Source organism: Leuciscus leuciscus (genome assembly GCF_965113295.1).
Source record: "Leuciscus leuciscus genome assembly, contig: HAP1_SCAFFOLD_554, whole genome shotgun sequence".
NCBI classification, from domain to species: Eukaryota; Metazoa; Chordata; class Actinopteri; order Cypriniformes; family Leuciscidae; genus Leuciscus; species Leuciscus leuciscus.
In genome coordinates this window covers 1-20,780 of record NW_028118185.1, presented here as the reverse complement: position 1 = coordinate 20,780, position 20,780 = coordinate 1, and the positions used below count along the sequence as shown (strand labels likewise).

The following is a 20,780-nucleotide window of genomic DNA, read 5'->3' as shown; positions in this document are numbered from 1 at the left end:
GTTTCCGTCCCCTTCACGGGAAAAGCTAGTATACCTTCTAATTGCATCATTAATATCATTAGGGATTAATTGTCTTCTCCGCCTTGTTCACTCCTACTGTGTTGATGAGGCGCAAAGTGTGAGTTTTGATGACCTTCAACCCAAAGTGAATAAAAGAAAACTTGTCTCCAGTGGCTGAATGGAATTTCTTGATGTGTAGCGAAGGACAGCTTTTCTTATGTGCAGGATTCATTTTCCCAAACTATTATTCATTTTAGCTCTCCCTTTAACCTTTCTGGCAGATCTGACGCTTTGAAGGAAATATTGAGTCTGAGAATGCGGAAAATGTAAGATTTAAAATCTAATTTAAACCTGACAGATTTTTCAAAACAAAACAAAACAAACAAAAATGAGCTTACTGAACTGAAATAAAAAATAAATAAATAAATAAAAAGAGCTCAAATAAATACAAATAAAACAAAACAAAAACTGCTCATATAACTGAAATGAAAATGAAAGAAAAACAAAACAGGAGCAAAAAAAAAAAAATTTATAAAAATTAAATAAATATTCCCAAATAAATGAAAATAAAATAAAAACAAAACAAAAGAGCGAGAAAAACATTAGTTCATATAACTGAAATTAAATAATAATAAATAAAAAAACAGAAAAAAATAGTTTATATGACTGAAATGAAAATATAAATAAAATATTTAAAGCAATAAAATATCATATAAAATAAAAAGTGTCACAGATATAGAGCAGCTCAGGCTGTCAAAATTTAAATAAAATGTGAATCCTCAAGAAGACAAAGAAAAAAATTCATACAGAAAGAAAGTAACTCATCATTTTAACTCATCACAGGAGAAAAATAGATAAACAACAATTGCTATTTCAGCAAAAGAGTAACTTGACTGTAGCTAAACTATATTAGATTATGACAAGCATGTAGCTTGGAAAGTTCCCCAACACTGTGCACATACCATACGTGCATACAATGGACAATATCTGTTTTGTCAAGACTCCTAAATCGAGGATGTCAAAACAAGCATGTTAACATGCAATTGACACAAAACTGTCAGGCCTCACTGTCATATGCAGCTCAATAAATGCAACCAATTATTCATAATCTCACCGGCAGCGTTTCGAAGACAACTTCTGACATCCTGTCACAGATCTTTTTGCAGTCGTTTTGCTCTCTTTTGTCTCCGAGCATGTTCAAATTCAGCAGCCGAGAGATGACTTGCCAATGATAAGCAATGGCACCCTATCAGAATGAATACAGCACAGTGCTGGATGTTTCTGTTTAAGCACCCTTAAAGAACTCTCAGACAAATGAGAATAACATAAGATGTGTGTATGCTATTAATCACACAGAATAACATGTTTCCATAGCAATTGATTACGAGGTAGGCTGCTGTTGCCGCTGGGTAATATGTGAAAAGCACACACACAAAACCTCCAAAACGCAAAATCCTGGCCTGTGATGATGTAGTTGACAGGTGACGCACGTGTCATTAAAAATGATTTTTTTTTTTTTTTTTGCCTGGAAACGCCACCCTGAGCGCACCATTTTTCACAACTGCTTCAAGGAACAAAGAGAAAGAAAAAACATTTATGAATAAAACAGCAGAAAAGCAATCAATCTGAAAAAAGACATTTGTCAGAGAGTGAGTGAGTGAGTGGCGACCGGTTCAGGAACCGGGTTACAACAGCGTTTACATAACGACATACATACTGAATTAAAAATATACGACAGATTGACTCCTACTTATGTTTATTGTTAGAACTCATAATACTGGGGAATCAGGGTCCAAATGTACTTTTTGCCACACATGCCAATAGCAAGTGAATTAAGATTCATTTTCAGTCTATAAATACACCCATAAATGTTTATTATTTATGATTAATTAATTAATAAATAATTAATAAAATGTATATAAATAATTATAATCTTAATATAACTTAATAATAATGGCAACACTTTACAATAAGGTTTATTTTGTAAACATTAGTTAATGCAACTAACATGAACTATCAATGAGCAATACATTTGTTATTTTTCATCTTTGTTAATATTAGATAATAAAAATAGTCGTTTATTGTTTGTTCATGTTAGATCACAATGCATTAACTAATGTTAATAGATACAAACTTTTATATTAATAATGTATTAGTAAATGTTGAAATTAACATTAAGATTAATAAATGATGTAGAAGTGTTGTTCATTTTTAGTTTCATGTTAACTAATGTTAACTAATACTGTAAAGTGTTACCATTATAATTTTGCATAATTGTTTCTATTTATTTATTCAGTTAGTCCTCATATTATAATTTTGGCAGCTTCCTTCATTCAAAGAATATTCTACATGTTGCCACGAGTCTTTGATTTGCATCGATCGCATCATTAAGGGTCAGATATATCGCTCTTAAGCCATGTATTATGTCAAAGCTCAAAATAAAGTTACCAGCCAACTACAGAGTAGGTTTTATTTTCTCGGCAAAGGCAGTTTTGACTTGCGTTTGGCACGTTTTGGACCCCATTGGGAATGCTATTGTGAACCACAAAGTTTTCCCATTACAAGATTTCCATGGGATGTTAAGAATTGTATCAGATTGTATGTCAAATGTAATGAAACACTTCAAATGCAAAACAGTGCCTTGAACAGTAGACCTACATATTCTAATGAATAATTCACATGTAATTCAGTCATTCCCTTTGGCATTTCAGCTGTTTCCTTGGTTCATTTACATTTCATTCACTGCATGACCTCATAATCAAATTAGACTGCTAGAACAAATGGATGTGTTCATAAAGATTTGAAAGAAAGAAAATGTGATAAAGGGTGGAAACGGATGCTAAAACTTAACTAGGGCTGGCTGATATATCACATATTCACAATATATTCACAATACTTTTGCTAGCAATACAAAATACAGAAGACAAACTTCAGTGGCAAAAATGGTGTTAAAGGTTGATAAGTTTCAATAATTTTTGTGAACTCTGATTCAATTTGTTTGCATCAGCATAAAATAATATTCAGTCTTCATTTGACATTTTTATATATTAAACATATATTCAAATACATGGTTCTGTTTATTACTATGTTTTACTATATTATATACAAATAAAATAAAAACTTCCTGCTGTTCCTTTAGTGAAAAACACTGGTAAACTTGATATTTTTTCAATTCGATTTTTACAATATTTTAGTAAAAATCTATATTTTACTATATTGATCTCTTGCCATACGAGAGACTGTCCATGAATTTTCAGGGATGGGTCACTAGGTCTTTCCCCAACCCTCCCAATCACTCACTCACTCACTCACTCACTCACTCACACACACACACACACACACACACACACACACACACACACACACACACACACACACACACACACACACACACACACTCACTCACTCACTCACTCACTCACTCACTCACTCACTCACTCACTCACTCACTCACTCACTCACTCACTCACTCACTCACTCACTCACTCACTCACTCACTCACTCACTCACTCACTCACTCACTCACTCACTCACTCACTCACTCACTCACTCACTCACTCACTCACTCACTCACTCACTCACTCACTCACTCACTCACTCACTCACTCACTCACTCACTCACTCACTCACTCACTCACTCACTCACTCACTCACTCACTCACTCACTCACTCACTCACTCACTCACTCACTCACTCACTCACTCACTCACTCACTCACTCACTCACTCACTCACTCACTCACTCACTCACTCACTCACTCACTCACTCACTCACTCACTCACTCACTCACTCACTCACTCACTCACTCACTCACTCACTCACTCACTCACTCACTCACTCACTCACTCACTCACTCACTCACTCACTCACTCACTCACTCACTCACTCACTCACTCACTCACTCACTCACTCACTCACTCACTCACTCACTCACTCACTCACTCACTCACTCACTCACTCACTCACTCACTCACTCACTCACTCACTCACTCACTCACTCACTCACTCACTCACTCACTCACTCACTCACTCACTCACTCACTCACTCACTCACTCACTCACTCACTCACTCACTCACTCACTCACTCACTCACTCACTCACTCACTCACTCACTCACTCACTCACTCACACTCACTCACACACACTCACTCACACACACACACTCACTCACACACACTCACTCACACACACACTCACTCTCACACACTCACTCACACACTCACTCACACACTCACTCACACACTCACTCACACACTCACTCACACACACTCACACACACACTCACACACACACTCACTCACACACTCACACACACACTCACACACACACACACTCACACTCACACACACACTCACACACACTCACACACACACTCACTCACACACTCACTCACACACTCACTCACTCACTCACACACACACTCACTCACTCACACACTCACTCACTCACACACTCACTCACACACTCACTCACACACTCACTCACACACTCACTCACTCACACACTCACTCACACACTCACTCACACACACACTCACTCACACACTCACTCACACACTCACTCACACACTCACACACTCACACACACACACACACACACTCACACACACACACACACTCACACACACACAAAATGTACTGGCAAATAAGTATACATAATATATTTCTTCTTATGTTTGTTTGTTTCAGATTAAAATACATGATTATAGCACTGCTTTTGTGTTAGACAGGTGGAGAGGACCAAGATTACTAAAACCCACATATTGTATTTTCCAGCTATATGAGTTCGTGAGAAATACACATGCCTGAAGGAGAGAATGTGATTGAGTAAAAGAGAGGCGAGAGCTAGGAGAAAAGCAGGGAAGAAAGCGAAGGAGAGGAAGTGTTGTCTGTGGAGGGGAGAATCAATCTAAAGGCTAACTCAATCCCTCAGCGTTATCTGGCTTGGTGGCGTGGGCCACGGGTCCAGATTGCAGATGATCTACATGCCTTTATGTAAGTGAAGCTAATCTGTCATGGCCTCGGGGAGCACTGGGGCTCCATCACTCTTACTCAGCCCTGCCAGTGTGGCCTCATAAACCACTACAGTCACTGCTAATGAAACACAGGCACAACACACAGCTGACAATCAGCTGAGCAGCTGATCAATGTGTCTCAGATAAAACTATAGATAGAGTCATAGATAGGACAGACAGACAGACAGACAGAAATTAACAGAAAGATAGAAAGATATATGGACAAATGGATACTGTCTATAGATGGACAAACAAACAGAAGGATAGACAGACAGAAAAACAGACGGATGTGTGGACGGACAAATGAACTGAAGGATAGACAGCAGACAGACAGAAAAACAGACAGATGGATGTACTGTATGGACGGACGGACAAACTAACAGATGGATGGATAGATGGATGGAGGGACAGACGAACGGATGGAAGGATGAATGGATACAGAATATGTGGACAAATGGACACTGAATATGGATGGACAAACGAACAGAAAGATAGAAGGATAGACAGACAGACAGCAGACAGACTGATATACTGTATGGACAAATGGATTTATGGACAGATGAACAAACAGATGGATGGATGGATGGAGAGTAGATAGAAATGAAATGAACAGAAGGATAAAAGGATTTATGGACAAATGGATACTGCATATGGATGGACGAATGAATTGATAGATGGATGGACGAACTAACGAATAGATGGACGAACAAACAGATGGATGGATAGATGGATGTATGGATAGACAGAAATGAACAGAAGGACAGAAGGATATATGGACAAATGGATACTGCATATGGATGGACGAACAAACAGAAGGATAGACAGGCTGGATGGATGGATGGATCAAAAGTTTTTTTTCTGGGCTTTAATCAAGTTCTAAATAATTCTTTTTGAGCATTAATTAGTTCATTCTTCTGGATCCCGCTGCTTGTGGATCTCTTAGGAATGCTAATACCAGTTCTACCATAGTGCTTATGCAGGTATTATTAAGCTTTTGTGAGAATAGCTTTTACTGCTTCTCTGTGAATACAAATCTAGTTGTGCTCCAGTAGCTTTTACTGCTTCTCTGTGAATACAAATCTAGTTGTGCTCCAGTTTTCCGACTGAATTTACCGAAGTTTCAATCTCGCTCCACTCGCACCTCTCGGCTCATTCCCCATTCCGCAATTAATTCAGTCATTTATCCTCCATCCCAGTCAAGGGCACGGCCCGAGATCTCTTAATTAAAGAAGAAAGAGGGAGAAGAAAAAGAAAGTTCTCGGTCTTCAAAACGAAGCTCTAACTGGCACGCGCTTTTATCTGATCATTTAAACTCTCTTAACCCCTCTTAATTAATCCCAAACACACACTTCTGACATCCAGCGCTTGATTAATGAAATTAGCTCAGCGGAAGTCAAATAACATCAGCCTCGGACAGTGATAGCGTAACCCCAGGTGCAGCTTACAAGATCTGTACGCTTGTCTGAGGAACAACTGCTGCTGGGAATCGCAGATATGAGAAAGTGATGCAAGAGGCCTTTGCGCTGACGTAAAGCGAGCGCTTTTACTTCTGACGGTTCAGGTTGCACCATGTCATCCAGAAATGTTCTTGGGTTTGCATTTTTTCTACAAGATAACTTCAAAAAAGACAGTTTTTACAATATAATAAAATGTATTCTTAGTTTAGGACAGATACTGTGCTTCATTTCAATTCTTTTCTTTATAATTCTTTTCATAATAAACAGGTGTGATGTCTTTCCATTGTGTCACTGGCTTTCATCGGCCCAAATCTGAGATTTTTTTAAAACTCAGGCCATAGGAAGTTCATGATAGGCGGGATAGCGTCCGGTCACGTAGTGGTAAATCTGTAAATAAAAATTTTAGATTAAAATAACGTTCAGCTTCAATAAAACTATATATGATGACAAAGCTTTGTCAAACGCAGCTGCATTTAGCCTAATACATAAATAAAAGAGCTAATCTATATCCTATTCACCACAGGTGACCTGGGTCACGATGCCGCACTCCCTGAACAGTGTCTGTTTCCAGCCATAATGGATGGTAATTATCACTTTATCACATCTGAAGTCAGAATAGAGCAGCTTTGCGAGTGTGAAACAGTGTTGGTTTAATTACCTGGCGCTCGATGTCAGCTAACAGGCTACTTGCTCCTAGTCTGAAAAGGTGAGGATCAAGCCACTCATCTCCGAGCTCTTCCTTCATCAGGGTCAGCCACACCACAGACTCCTGCGCCGTACGGATGCCTCCTGCGGGCTTGAAACCCACCTGAGGACCAACAAATGATCAGTCAAACAGGCTGGATGATTCCAGTTAAAGAAGGTGATTTAAGGGTATAATGGGTCCTTTACCTTATGGCCTGTCCTCAAGTAGTAGTCACGGATGGCCCGCACCATTACTATGGCAATGGGGTAAGTGGCATTGACTGACTCCTTGCCGGTTGAAGTTTTGATGAAGTCCGATCCTAGTGGTTAGAAAATACAAAGCCTTTTGACTACTGGCATGAAGTATGGTCCACTCTGATCCTCATTCAGGCAGAGAAAAGCCAACTTAGACAATTATTTGAATTTGTAAATGTAAATTTATATTGATATTTTGGAGGGCATGAAGTAAAAAAATGTCAGGGTGATATATATATAAAGAAAACCTTTTTAATTATTTGGCATTAAAGGAACCGTATGTAAGATTGTGGCCAAAACTGGTATTGCAATCACTTTCAAATTACTGTAGAGCGGTGTATCGCCTCCCCCTCCCCCCTGACTCGAGGTTGCCAGATAGGCTGACATTTTTTATCCAACACGTTTGTAGCTGCAGCTGTGGTAACTAGAGCAGAGCTGGCAACCCGGATGCCGATAAGTATTTGAAATGAACATGATTTCTTAATGTCTAGTGACATATCAGGGCCATTTTATGATTAATTGAAATACATTTCTTACATACGGTTCCTTTAACTTTATTATAATTATTAATTTAATTAAAATATTATTCATTATTATAAATATTGGAAACTATTTTGTCCAAATTATCCAAAAAGTCATGTGGTGCAACCAACATACAGATACTTTTTTATGTACCTTTTTATGTCAAAATAGGTTAAGTTATGGTTGTTAAACGTCATGTCGATTGACTCTCCAAAAACTATGAATTAATAAATCATGATAATTGTAAATGTTTTGAAAAATCTTTTTGAAAATGACGAAAATGATTAAAGGTCCGTTTACAGCGAGGACGATAACTATAACAATACCAATAAAGATATAGTTCAAAAAATTGTTCTACATATAAAAGAATAGCAGAATCCACACCACAACTATAACAATAACAGCACAGAATGAACAATATCGTTGAAGGAACTTTCAGAATGATTTTATTTTCCAGCTGATGAATGATAAAACCATTGGCAGCCAATCAGAATCCATCCTGCTTTAAAGAGCTGGAACAGAACGATATCATCCGCTGATGTGGATGCTAATAGTTATTGTTATAGTTATCTTTATAGCTATCATTTTTGGTGTGAACAGGCCTTAAGATGTGTACACTTATTCAAGGTGCAAGGAAAATATGCTTTTAATTTTTACTTAATGGTTACACCACATGACATTTAGAGTCATCAAGCTAAAACCTTTCTTGAAATTATATATACAAGCTTTTCAAAAGCATATGAAACCAACATGAGAGCACAGAGTACATTTCAACGTGGTTTAATACATCTGCATATTTCAGGTCACACTGGTTAATATTATAATTCTTCGTCAATAAAAGCCAAAAACGTGCATCTGACACTTGTTTGGCTCAGACTGACAGGTCAAAGTTCACTTCTTCAAATTAGAAAGTCCAGCACATTTTTAGCACCTCCATTCAGGCACTTCAGAGAGGCGTCAGATTCTGAACCCCGACAGGACATTAGTCGCGAGGGCAGGGGAGGCTAGACAAGAACATATGGTCCCGTCGGCAGGGCTCAGAGGGTGTGCGTTCCTTCATCAATAAGAGCTTTCATTTCTCCCTTCCTCTCCTTCATAGCCAATTACGGTTTATCAGTGTTCCGATAAAAATAGAAGATAAAATGACGCTTCTAATGGATGAACCACAAACTGTGGACCAGCTCTAACCCCCAGCACCCGAGTCCCGCCTGCCCTTCCTCATGTCTAATGACTGTTCATTACCGCACAGAACAAGATGAACATTTTACAGTTCATTAAAGATACGTTCTATGTGTTTTTCCACTCTTTTTCCCACCCCTTCCCCTTTCCTCCGACACTCTTTCACTCTATTGCTCACCCTCTCCCTCAAACTGACATAATCCTTGAGATTCGTTCTGGGGAGTCTTAATTACACGATAATGGATAACGGTTATTAAACGCGGGCGACAGTAATGAAGCTCTATTCATTTGCGGCGGAGCGGGGGGACACTGCCGGAGAGCGTGGGAGTAAAATAGCTCCGGCGTCGCAGATTAATAGGTGAAATTATCATTCAATTTCAGAAACCTCATACGCAATTCATAGGAACAAGGGGAGATTAAGGAATGAGCGCGGCGACAAAAGCAATGCATTTTAATAACGATCCCTATCAGAGCCGCTGACAATTGGGTACAGTAATCGGCTTAATGTGCAATGGCTATTTAAGCATACAGTCACTGGCCTGCTCTGTGTGTGTGTGTGTGTGTGTGTGTTCTGGATGCTGAGTGCGAAAAGGATAAGCAATGGCGCCACACTCTGGACAAAATATCAAACTTGCTTAAAGCAAGCATCACTTTTGGTATTGATCATACCAGGGGGTCAGATTTAGCTGGTTAGCATGAGCAGTTAGCCCCTGCTGGTGGATGTTGTTACTGCACAGACACTAAAAAGTGTGCATTCTTCTGAGGCCCTGTCCCAAATGGCACCCTAAACACTACGATTCTGCACTTTCGTGACGTAATGCCGCTTTGACTACTCAGGAAGAAGTCTCACTTCAGCTCGCTTCAGTGCGGGCTTGACAAAAGTGCGCATATCGACCGCAAAGGGGGCGCTCGTGAACACCCTTCTGACACCTAAAATGACAAATGGGACACCCTACTCTCATGGACTTAACGGACACGTTCACACGGCAGCCTTTATAAGTCCACAAGACTGAAAGTGCATATGAAGTGTGCCATTTGGGAAAGGGCCTGACAAGGGTAGAAAAATTTAACAATACGGTAAAATCAATACATTTAAATAATTATTAAAAATTAATAAGACAATAATGGATAATATTTCTTTAAATTATTATATATTTTCATAAAAAAGTTTTTCATTTTTAAATTAAAATTAATTTTGATATTATTGGAGGGCGTGAAGTCAAAAAATATCAGAGTGATAGAACTGTCCTATTATCATAATATAGAAAAAAAACATTTAATAATAATTATTTTCTGACTTCAGGACTGCAAGCAGTTCTGCGAATTAAAACTAAATGTTTCCTCTTAGATCTATGCGTAATGTCCTCACCTGCCATCATGGACACCAAGCTGGCCTTGTAGACGTTTGTGAAGGTTCCCAGCTCTCCCACTGCCAGGATGGTCTTCATATGGGCGTCTTCACAGGCCTCTCTAAACTGCCGGATCTCATCGTAGAGGGCTGAGGAGATCGTTTAACAATGAGAGACAAAAATGTTCACCAGCTATCAAAGTAGAACTGAAGACAAACATACTTTGTGTACATTTATTGTTTTTTATAAAAAGAAGTATGAGGGTTATGGCCATTGTCAGTTGATCAGTTTGGAAGAGAGCAGCTTAAAGAGGACCTATTATGCAATTTTACAAAGTCTTGATTTTGTTTTTGGGGTCTACTAGAATAGGTTTTCATGCTTGAATGTTCAAAAAACACCTTATTTTTCACATATTTGACATTGTTGCAGCACCTCTCTTCCCAGTCTGTCAGTAACGCTCTGTTGAGTTCCTGTCTCTATGAAGCCCCTCCTTCCGAGAAGCTCAATGTGCTCTGATTGGCTGGCTGGATCAGTGTGTTGTGATTGGTCAACCACTTAGCGTTTCAGAAATGTCACGAATGTTTCAACAAACTACTAACGCAATTCAACCAGGCCTTTTTTTGTGCATACCTTGGGGCGGGAATTATTTAAAGGTGCAGTGTGTGATTTTTAGAGGCATCTAGTGGTGAGGTTACGAATTGCTACCAACAGAAGTTACGGTGGCCGACAGGAAAATACTAGGGCTGTATTCTTCCAGTCGATTAGTCGATTATTTGGTCGATACGTTCTGGCTCGACCAAAATTCTGATTGGTCGATTTTTTGCCGCATTCATTTCATTAGTTTTGTCGCGTTCATTTACCGGTAATCAGTTTTGCAGCGTTCATTTCATCAGTTTTGCCGCGTTCATTTCATCAGGTGGAAAGCACTAATTGCTAATGGGGGTGTTTTCAGAGCACCCCTGTTTCACAGGTAACAGTCTGTCTTCAGAACACCCCCCTTGTTTTCACTTCTTTTGGATTAGCCCAACTCACCGGAGAAGACGGACAGATTGAAGAAAGTTGGCTACTAGAAGGTTTGCTGAATATGACTTGATCTGGTTTGTTTAATAAATATTATTTTTTTTATTAAAGTGGACGTGCCTTTTGTGTTTAAGAGTAAAAGCTTTAAGTTAATAGTCTATTCGTGTCTCAGCCGCGAAGCTGAGCTCCTATGTTCAGCCCATAGACTGTAAAAAATAGGTTCAGCCTCACTCTGTGCGAGCTGCACAGAGCGGCTGAAATTATAGAGTCTGTCAGTTATTATAATACATATGACAGAAACAATTGTCTAAATTATGTTACATATTCCTCAAAAGTTCTTGTCATGATATCACTAGTTGACAACATAGTACTATTTTCGGAAATCATAGGCTATGATATTGCGCAGGTGCACGTGATGCAACGCTGTCAGAGCCGACAGCCGACAGACTCGTGTGTCAGACTCATTTCAGTGCAAATTAATTACGTCAAAAACGATTTAATACTGCAAATAGCCTACTAGTTTTTTTTTATATGTTTATTTATAATTCATTTAGGCGGACAACAAGGCTACCAAGTACTGCGCACAGTGCGCAGCTAATTAATTTAACGTTTTTTTTCTAACGTCATTTTTAGTCGATTTTTTGTCGAAAACTTCAGGACTTCAGTCGACCAAGATTTTCTTTGGTTGAGTACAGCCCTAGAAAATACGTCGTCATGAAACATCAGAGAGTGGCCAGTTAAGCAATGAGGTTTCTTTACAAAGATAAATTAATAAATTATGTTTACTTAATTATTCATTAAAACAATATGTTATTGCGAACATTTTTGTTACTTGTTCATCATCGTGTCAGTGTTTTATTCGCTGACTTTAGCTAGCTTCTTTGTACGAAGAACAACATAGTGACAAAACGCGCTCTGTAGTAGTTTGTCCGTTTAGGGCTACTGTAGAAACATGTCGGCGCAAAATGGCTATTTTGAAGTAAGTGGACCCACGGGGTATGTAGATAGAAACGGCTCGTTCTAAGGTAATAAAAACATAACATTTCATTATGTAAGGTCTTTATACACCACTGAAAACATAGTTATGTATATGATATTGCATTTCTGTCAACAGATCCTCCTAAATATTACACAATGCACCTTTAAATGAGGAATATTGTGACGTACATTCCTAGAAGAAAACTCAAGACTACAATCGAGGTGTTTCAGGGAGTTCAGAAACAGTGCTTGCTGATATTGAGAATAACTCTGTTTGGAGTGGACTTTGTATCTTTGCAGAACTTTTTCATACTCAAACAGCAACATCACACACTAAAGAAAGTTGAAATGTAAAAAAGCATAATCAGGACCCCTTTAAACCAACAGAAAACAGTCTGGTTTAAGAGGATTTTTTTGGTAGGAACTGTATCTGCATTCCCTTAGTACCCTTGTTACACACACCTGCCCATTGTCCAGTGAGTGCTAAAGTCCGGTTTATGACAATATCAATCTCTGTAGCACCATCCTTCACAGCCAACCGGACCTCCTCGAGACGGGTCTTCAGTGGCGTCTGTCCGGCAGGGAAACCAGTAGCCACTGAAGCAAAGAGAATTAGGTGAGACAATGCGGTTGCACCCTCTCTAGGATGATGCCTATAAAGGATTGAAATGTGTTTAAAGATAAGCAGTTGCAAATGTCTTACCAGATGCAACAGGAAGACTAGAGTTTGCCGCCTTCAGAGACTTTACAGCATCAGCCACCCGTGATGGGTACACACAAACAGCTGCAGTCGTGATTCCTGGAATCACACACACACGCGCACATACACACACACACACACACACACACACACACCCACAGTGTTTAAAGTCAAAGAAATCTATAATTCATTTCATGCAAAGACTACACTTTAATAAATACATAAAAGTAAATAAAGTGCAAAAATACAAAGAAAACACTTCTGTTAACGTCTAATGTTTATTGTGTTACAATTTTTTATTCAGTAAAAGGTTGAATTTAAGTTGTTAAAGTCACTGATCCAGTAACTTTCGGTGAAAAGAGCTTTATCTCCCTCTTGTGGGCAGATATACAGTGACACGAAAATGTTACTAAAACTGAAAACCATTAATACACTAAAATATAATATAAAATATAAAATAATTTACATTTATAAACATTAATAAAATAAAATAAATACAATACATAAAATATATACACTATCCATTAAAAGTTTGAGGTCTTTTAATTTTTTTTAAAGAAGTCTTATTCTCACCAAGGCTGCATTTATTTGATTAAACATATAGTAAAAAAAAAAATATATTGTGAAATATTATTACAATTTAAAATAAGTGTTTTCTATTATAGTACATTTAAAATGTAATTTATTCCTGGGATGGCATAACTGCATTTTCAGCAGCCATTACCCCAGTCTTCATTGTCACATGATCCCTGAAATATGCAGATTTGGTGCTCAAGATGTTTATATAATATATATATATATATATATATATATATATATATATAAAATTATATATATTATAATATATATATTATTATAAATGTTGAAAACAGATGTGCTGCTTAATTTTTTTGTGTAAAATAATTTCAACATTTATTATAAATGTCTTTAATGTCACTTTAATGTCAGTTTTAATTCATCCTTGCTGAATAAAATTATTTATTTATCTCAAAAAAGTACAAACCCCAAACGTTTAGTGTATTATGATACAAAATTAAGGTATAAAATATAATATAATATAATATATAATAATATACTATAAATTATAATAAAGATAAATTTACAGACAAAAAAAAAAACTACCATTTTGGGAACAATAATGAGTTTTCAAGACTTTTTTATATTTTTCATTAAGCTGTCATTAAATATACTAGTAATCTGTATGGATCCAAAATTCTGGAGTAATTAGTCAATTACTATGATCTAAAATGCTTCTAACAGTAATTTGTTTAATGGGTGTAAATGGTTGTAAGTTTATTTTATACTGAAAACTACAATATGAGTGACAGAAGATATAAGTGCACGGCACCAACAGGGATGATGTGACAAATAAATACGTGTATATGCAAAACAGCGGCACCTTTGTCATGCATGTCCATGCTCTTCAGCAGATCGTGACGGATGGGCCGTGTGGCCTTCATGCAGAGTCGATGGACATTGGAAGGTGTGTCGTCACCAGCGAGGGTCGTCAGATCAATGCATGTGACAGCCTTCAGCAACCAGGCAGCCTACAATATCAATGCAGGTCAATAAAGATGACATCATCAAGCAATAGGAGTGAGCATGTACCATAAATACTGTAAACAGTTTACCTGCCACTGTTTTTTGGCCACTTTGCGTCCCTGGATCTGCTGGGCTCTTTTAAGAACAGCCTGAGTGTTGACTCTGACTTTTGACACCCATTCCAGATCTAAAATAAGGCAATAATAAATAGTCTGTATAGTAGTCAGCATAAATACAGTTTAGTCTGGTTATTTCCCTCTACTCAACTTGTGTCATGAGACACACGGGTCATGTGAAATTCATTAAGGGCATTTTATTTACAGTTTAGAATCAACTGTATATAGGGAAAGAAGAAAGAAAGCCAGAATTACTCTTAAGATTAACTACATAGGCCGTATGAAAGTTGATTTATAAAAATAGTGAGTTTCCAACTGGTCAGATTGAGTTAAAGATTAACCACACATAACACGAAGAATATACGTTGCACTTTACATGTTCAATGTTCAACGTATAGCTTAAGTTATATCACTATATCTGTTGCTCATTAGTAGCTTGCAAAGAACTTTAATCTCTGTCTTCTGTCCTGTTTTATGAGATGCCTGTCCTATCACGTGAAAAAGTAGCGGTATTAATTAACGTTAAAGATTTTTTTTTTTTTTTTTTTACCAACTTACCAAGATGCATTCCTGGATTTCTTGCAGACATGGTGAAATATAACTCACTGGATGAAATTAACTTTTAAAAATCGGGTTGATTTGTCAAGTAGCAGCTCTGCAAAGCACAGCACACTCACTGACAGTTTTCACGATACTGCGCGTCTTCCGGGATTGCTCGTCACTGATACGCCGACGCAGAACACTTCAAGCCAATCATTTCACCGCTACGCAAGGCGTAGAATGATGACGTTTTTTGTATTTATTAACGTGTGACCACTATTAAAGCAGAGGGAGTTCCTTTACAATGTTCTTATGTTATTGAACATTTATATATATATATATATATATATATATATATATATATATATATATATATATATATATATATATATATAAAAAAAACTATATCAGGTCTTTACCGGTATATTAAAATAGAAATAATCGACTTATTTTGAACAAAAGTATAGGTTCTCTTTGACAAGAGAGTATCTAAGATTGTTTTTTTCTTGACACCCCCCAGAAAAATGCACAAATAAGTGGAGTAAAACCCTGAATATTTTGATCAATAACACAAAAAGCACTCGATGTGCTGTTTTCATTAACTTTATGGGTTTTTTACATTTATCTACATACTAAAAGAGATGAAAGCTGCACATTAGATTTGAGAAACAAGATGACATTTAAGATGAGAAACATGAGTGCATGTTTAATATACATATATATAACATGCAATTGAGCTTGATTAAACAAAAAAGGCTGCTAATGTTAAGCCTGATTTATTAGATGATGTGATGTTAGACAACCATCATACTGAGCTTTTGAAATAAACCATGCAGTCACATGCTTCAGGTTTAAAATAAAAGTGAAATTATGCCAAGAATTACAACATCCAGTCAAACCTCAAATGGATTTTGAATTGAGCCTGAATTGCGAAGTCTAGAGTCAACAATTGCTTCAGCCCTTATAAATACAAACGCTGTGATTCATATTATATAAACGTGGACATAAAAAAAAAAAAAAAAACTGCTTAACATGTTTGTATCTTAACAAGTTTGCCAGGAAAGATAAAAACATAAAAGTGACTTTAAAATGATACGGTAATATACAAGGATGAGTTATGACTTTCATTGCAAATATGGTCTTCATAAAAACATTTTTGGGATAGATTTCAGTTTCAGATTTAAGCCTTCTTTTACTCAATTGTTATGATTTAAGAATTATACTTTTCAAAGGATGTCTAGCGGAAATTAGAACTCACACATCTCTTGCACAGAACCATAATATATTACAAGATATTGTTGTTCTCAAGGGTGAAACTAGCAAATTATTCAAACTATTCATAATTATGTAAAAAGCTAATTCAGGTTTATCCAAATCCTCTGAAAAGCCAAATAACATGCACATTTGGACTGATTTAGTTCTTTCCGCTTTGGCATGTTGGGTCTGAGAATGACCCCTCTAAGGCTTTTCAATGTGAGGATGTGAATCGTCTCGGAAGAGCTGCCTGCCGTGGGTTTTGGAGCTGGGACTCGTAATGGACAGAAGATTCAGTCTTGAGCTGCACAACGGAGACTCTTCTGAAGTGGTTTTCTGAAGCAAGAGGAGATCACAGAATGTTAAGCACGTTCAGCCTAAAACATTCAGTATACGATTTACATTTCCAATAATATCACTGTTGTCTATGGATGGAGTGCCAATTTTGCATATTTTGATCCTAAATGAATTTATAATCATAAATATTAATATCTGACACATTAAAAAAAAATTAGTAGTAGAGAGAGGAGAGGGGGAAGAGACTGTGAAGGGAAGGAAATGCAGATAAGACAATACTGAGGTGTGATCTACTCAGTGTGATTGTGTCTCGGACGAGGGTGCTAATTTTGCAAGACAGAGTTCAAATGTTAATTTCCAGAAAAGTCTTTTGTTTTCTTAGAGAGAATCCCTCTCTGGGTCCAGACATCTTGACACCACCTCTGACACTTGGCATTTTTCATAATGCCATTGCACCAATAAAGCTTTGAGCTCTGGTATGACATCTTAATGATCAAATATCCAGTAAAAATGTTTTGCGATCAATTACAAAATAGCACATTGTTTGTCAATCCTTTCTAAATGTTCTAGTGTATGTGTTACCTTTGTTAGTTTAGTCGGCGTACTGCAGGTGTCCACAGGAATCAGCCGTTTAGAGCCCCTGCTGCTTTCATTTGGGGAAGAGCTGATCGTCTCTAACAACGTTGCATCTTCAACCTGATTGGATAATTCGGACACATGTTCATTCTGCACAATGCTTGGCTCATCATCCATGGGCGACCAAGAGTAGGTTTGACTGAATGCCATGTCATCTTGTAAAGAAATATTGGATGTTTGATGTTTTTCTCCATTTTCTTCCATGTAGAGGTGTCGAATACATGAAGGTTTTGTGCTGGAGAACGACTGGGGGAGGCTGGGGCAATGTGGAGCCACGGGTGTGGACTGTGAAGGCCCGAAACTGTGGTTCACAGGGGTCTCTACTTGACTCTGACTGCAGGCAGACTGAGTCAAAGAGTCTTCAGGACCTTGTTTGGCAACTGTTGTTTTGACGAACCAGCACAATCGTGTGTTACGTGGGGTGATCCATTTCTTGATGGCTCCTTCTATGTCACTCTCTGTACCCACCACATACACTCGCTTCTGACCGCGTGTCACTGCAGTGTATACATGCTGCCAGTTTTGAGCAATGCTGTCTCCAAGAACGTACACGATAGTTTCAGACTCTGAGCCCTGAAGTGAGAAAACAAATAAGCAATTTGCATGAAGCAGAGACAAATGCTGTGAACAGGGCCGTAGATGAACAAAGAGCATCAATACCTGAAAGGTGTGAATGGTTCTTGCCCAAGCATGCCGCAGTTTACACTCTCTCTGTAGTTCTCTGTAGTCACACTTCACCACGCGCCCATTTACATCATCTAGTGTCAGGTAGCGCCTCTTTTTTTTTCCTCCCTCAACAACCTCAACATCCTGGGATTGGTGTATAATTACAAGGACAAGTTAAACCAACTCAGGTTAAGCATTTTGAATTTAAAAGCATAAAAAGAATTTTGAGATTATCAATAAATGCATAAATAAATCGATAAATAAAACTCCAGTACATGTTCAATAAAGAAAATTTCCCCATTGCACAGGCGCTCTTTCTTCTCCTTCTCCTGTTCATCTTGTCTCTGTTTTCCACCATTATCATGGGAAGGTCTGGCATATTCATGTGAAGCTCCTACAGTCACATCTCTCCTCTTCTCGTGGTCTAAGACATAGCCATTCTTAGTGCAGCAAACTTTATCCTTTGTTTGAAAGTTGAATTTCTTTTTGGGAGTCCTGTAATTAATTACACTAAACATTAAAACAGAAATAAACTTCTAAAAAGGCAAAGTGGAATAAAATAAAGTGTCATGCTTATTTATTTGTAAGAAAACGTACTTTGTAGTATGCAGAGAATAATGCGTGCAGCAAAGCTCATTGATCAACTCGCAGTCTTTCCTGTGAACAATAAAAACAACAACTTTAGCAAACTCAGCATTTTCTTAAAAAGATTGACATCTCAGCATAGAGTGACAAAGCTAAATCTGTCTTACCTCCTGAAAGCCACAAATTGTGACAATTTATCACTTTCCAGTCCAGGACCTTCCTTAAGTAAGAATTTAACGGCATCCTGGAGGTCTAAGCAGCACCAGAAATTTGTTGTTATTGCTCAATGTTAGATATATACCATTTTGCTTGAGTTATTTGGTGTCTCAACAACGCATTTGATTTGTAATTAGGTTTTTATTCGTAATTTACCATATCGGTATTGGCCGATATATGTTAATTTTTAATGTTCTCATTATCGGCCCAATTTTTTTTTTTTTACCAATATATATTGAAGCCGATAAATAATGGATTATTTCCTTCAGCTGAGACACTTCAGATGCATACTGTTCGCCATGATGGTTTTGAATTGTTTGGAACATGATTGAAATCAATTAAAAAAATAAATATATAGTCTGTTATATAGGCTACATAAAATTATAATAAGAACATCATTATAAGTGTGTGCTTGGGACATGGCTTTTAATAGTGAGACTTTTATTTTTGTAATCAGGCTCTCAAAAATTATATAAAAACTTGGATTTTGATTTATCGGCCAATATATCGGTTATCGGCTTTCACATATAAAGAATAATAGGCCAACATTTTCATATCGCTGTGCCAAAAAGTTGCACTAAGGTGCTTATGGGGGGAGTAAAGCGTATTGAAGGTGGCTGTGTAGCCACCCGAAGTATCAAATGAGTCACAGACAACAGTAAAGTGTATTTTCAGGAAAACCTGCTGTACAATAGACACACAGGAGCCCACACAAATGCCCTGAGGACAATACAGTGATTAGTTTCCTTTTGACCAGTGTGTTTCTTTTGTTATTCAGATTGTCTGGGCCTTCAGGTTCACAGTTTTACTGCAAAGAATGTGCTTCTGCAGCACAGTGACAGAGAAAACACCTCACATAATTCTTCTCTTCCTGGATTCAAGCGTGCAGCCATCTTTAGAATATTGTCTTTGAACTTCCGTTTTTGCGGTCGCTCTGTATATCTCTATGGCATCGCTGTCGAGGAGTAATTAGCTGGTGAAGTGGATTTTCTTATTGTAAAGTTAACAAAAGTTATCATGAGGATTGTAATGTTTAAAGCAGGAGTCTTAACAAATATCAGTAAACCGGGAAGATTTTAAACGAACCGTTCATTCATAAATACGCAAGATCACTGTGAAAATACAGACTGGAGGACAAAAGACAACGAGCACAGCGCTGAAAAGGGGCGGGGCTACATAAAGTCTATACAAGTGTTGTGAAAAGAATAAAGTACATTTTTTAAAAGTAAATTACAATTTTTTCCACATATTTCATGACTGCTCACTTACCAAAAGAATAATTTTCCCCACTGATTTTGACAAATATAAACCTTTTGTCAGATGGCACTGTGGAGGGTCTCGCCATTTTTATGGTGGCATCAAACTCCAGAGGACTGTAAAGCTTTTGTTTACCCATCGCAGCGATGCTGAAATATTATGGAAATAAAAGCAGTATGATTAATCATCATAATGTCATTAGGATTGAGAAACACCATCAACATTTGTACAAATTACATATTTGTACATAAAAACATTTACACAGAGCCAACAAACCAATAAGGAACCAAGGAACTAAGTTCCATAATTTTCTAAAAACTCATCAAACATTACAGAGTACAAGCTATCTGCTCACAGTCCAGCGTTTCTGACGATGAGCTCAGACTCGGCACGATGGTTGGTCTTCATCTCAATGGCCCACTGGACCTTCTTGAGGCCTTCAAACAGATCGTACAGTGTGTTTCCAGGCTCAATGCTGGGCAGCTGCCTCACATCTCCTGCAGACACAAAAT

At 37.6% G+C, this 20,780-nt stretch overlaps 2 protein-coding genes and 1 long non-coding RNA gene across 3 annotated transcripts; all 3 read right to left on the bottom strand.

Moving 5' to 3' along the window:
• Positions 1 to 2,456: 2,456 nt before the first annotated feature.
• Positions 2,457 to 6,058, bottom strand: LOC309491778. The gene is made up of 2 exons (XR_014203298.1): positions 4,613 to 6,058; positions 2,457 to 3,319 (listed from the first exon to the last, which is right to left on the bottom strand). It is a non-coding gene; the product is annotated as an uncharacterized lncRNA (long non-coding RNA).
• A 481-nt stretch (positions 6,059 to 6,539) lies between these two features.
• LOC309491777 (deoxyribose-phosphate aldolase-like) lies at positions 6,540 to 15,537 on the bottom strand. Its single transcript, XM_082190811.1, has 9 exons — positions 15,376 to 15,537; positions 14,791 to 14,888; positions 14,559 to 14,706; positions 13,163 to 13,258; positions 12,922 to 13,056; positions 10,482 to 10,610; positions 7,364 to 7,476; positions 7,131 to 7,280; positions 6,540 to 6,859 (listed from the first exon to the last, which is right to left on the bottom strand). Exons 1-9 carry the CDS (start codon positions 15,404 to 15,406, stop codon positions 6,803 to 6,805), a joined length of 957 nt encoding a protein of 318 aa, XP_082046937.1. The 5' UTR covers positions 15,407 to 15,537; the 3' UTR covers positions 6,540 to 6,802.
• Positions 15,538 to 16,115: 578 nt separating this feature from the next.
• On the bottom strand, positions 16,116 to 20,760 carry LOC309491776 (DNA helicase B-like). Its single transcript, XM_082190810.1, has 8 exons — positions 20,624 to 20,760; positions 20,281 to 20,417; positions 18,963 to 19,047; positions 18,808 to 18,867; positions 18,486 to 18,705; positions 18,205 to 18,354; positions 17,491 to 18,117; positions 16,116 to 16,947 (listed from the first exon to the last, which is right to left on the bottom strand). Exons 1-8 carry the CDS (start codon positions 20,674 to 20,676, stop codon positions 16,816 to 16,818), a joined length of 1,464 nt encoding a protein of 487 aa, XP_082046936.1. The 5' UTR covers positions 20,677 to 20,760; the 3' UTR covers positions 16,116 to 16,815.
• Between the last annotated feature and the right edge of the window lie 20 nt (positions 20,761 to 20,780).

Coding starts and splice junctions, on each gene's coding strand:
- LOC309491777 (XM_082190811.1), bottom strand. CDS start 15,406: ATGTCTGCAAGAAATCCAGGAATGCATCTTG. Junction 10,611..12,921: donor ACTCACTGGACAATGGGCAG/GTGTGTGTAACA, acceptor CGATCTCCTCAG/CCCTCTACGATGAGATCCGG. Junction 7,477..10,481: donor CTTGGTGTCCATGATGGCAG/GTGAGGACATTA, acceptor TCTAACCACTAG/GATCGGACTTCATCAAAACT.
- LOC309491776 (XM_082190810.1), bottom strand. CDS start 20,676: ATGAAGACCAACCATCGTGCCGAGTCTGAGCTCATCGTCAGAAACGCT. Junction 18,355..18,485: donor AAATTTTCTTTATTGAACAT/GTACTGGAGTTT, acceptor CACCAATCCCAG/GATGTTGAGGTTGTTGAGGG. Junction 16,948..17,490: donor CGCCGACTAAACTAACAAAG/GTAACACATACA, acceptor CTCTTGCTTCAG/AAAACCACTTCAGAAGAGTC.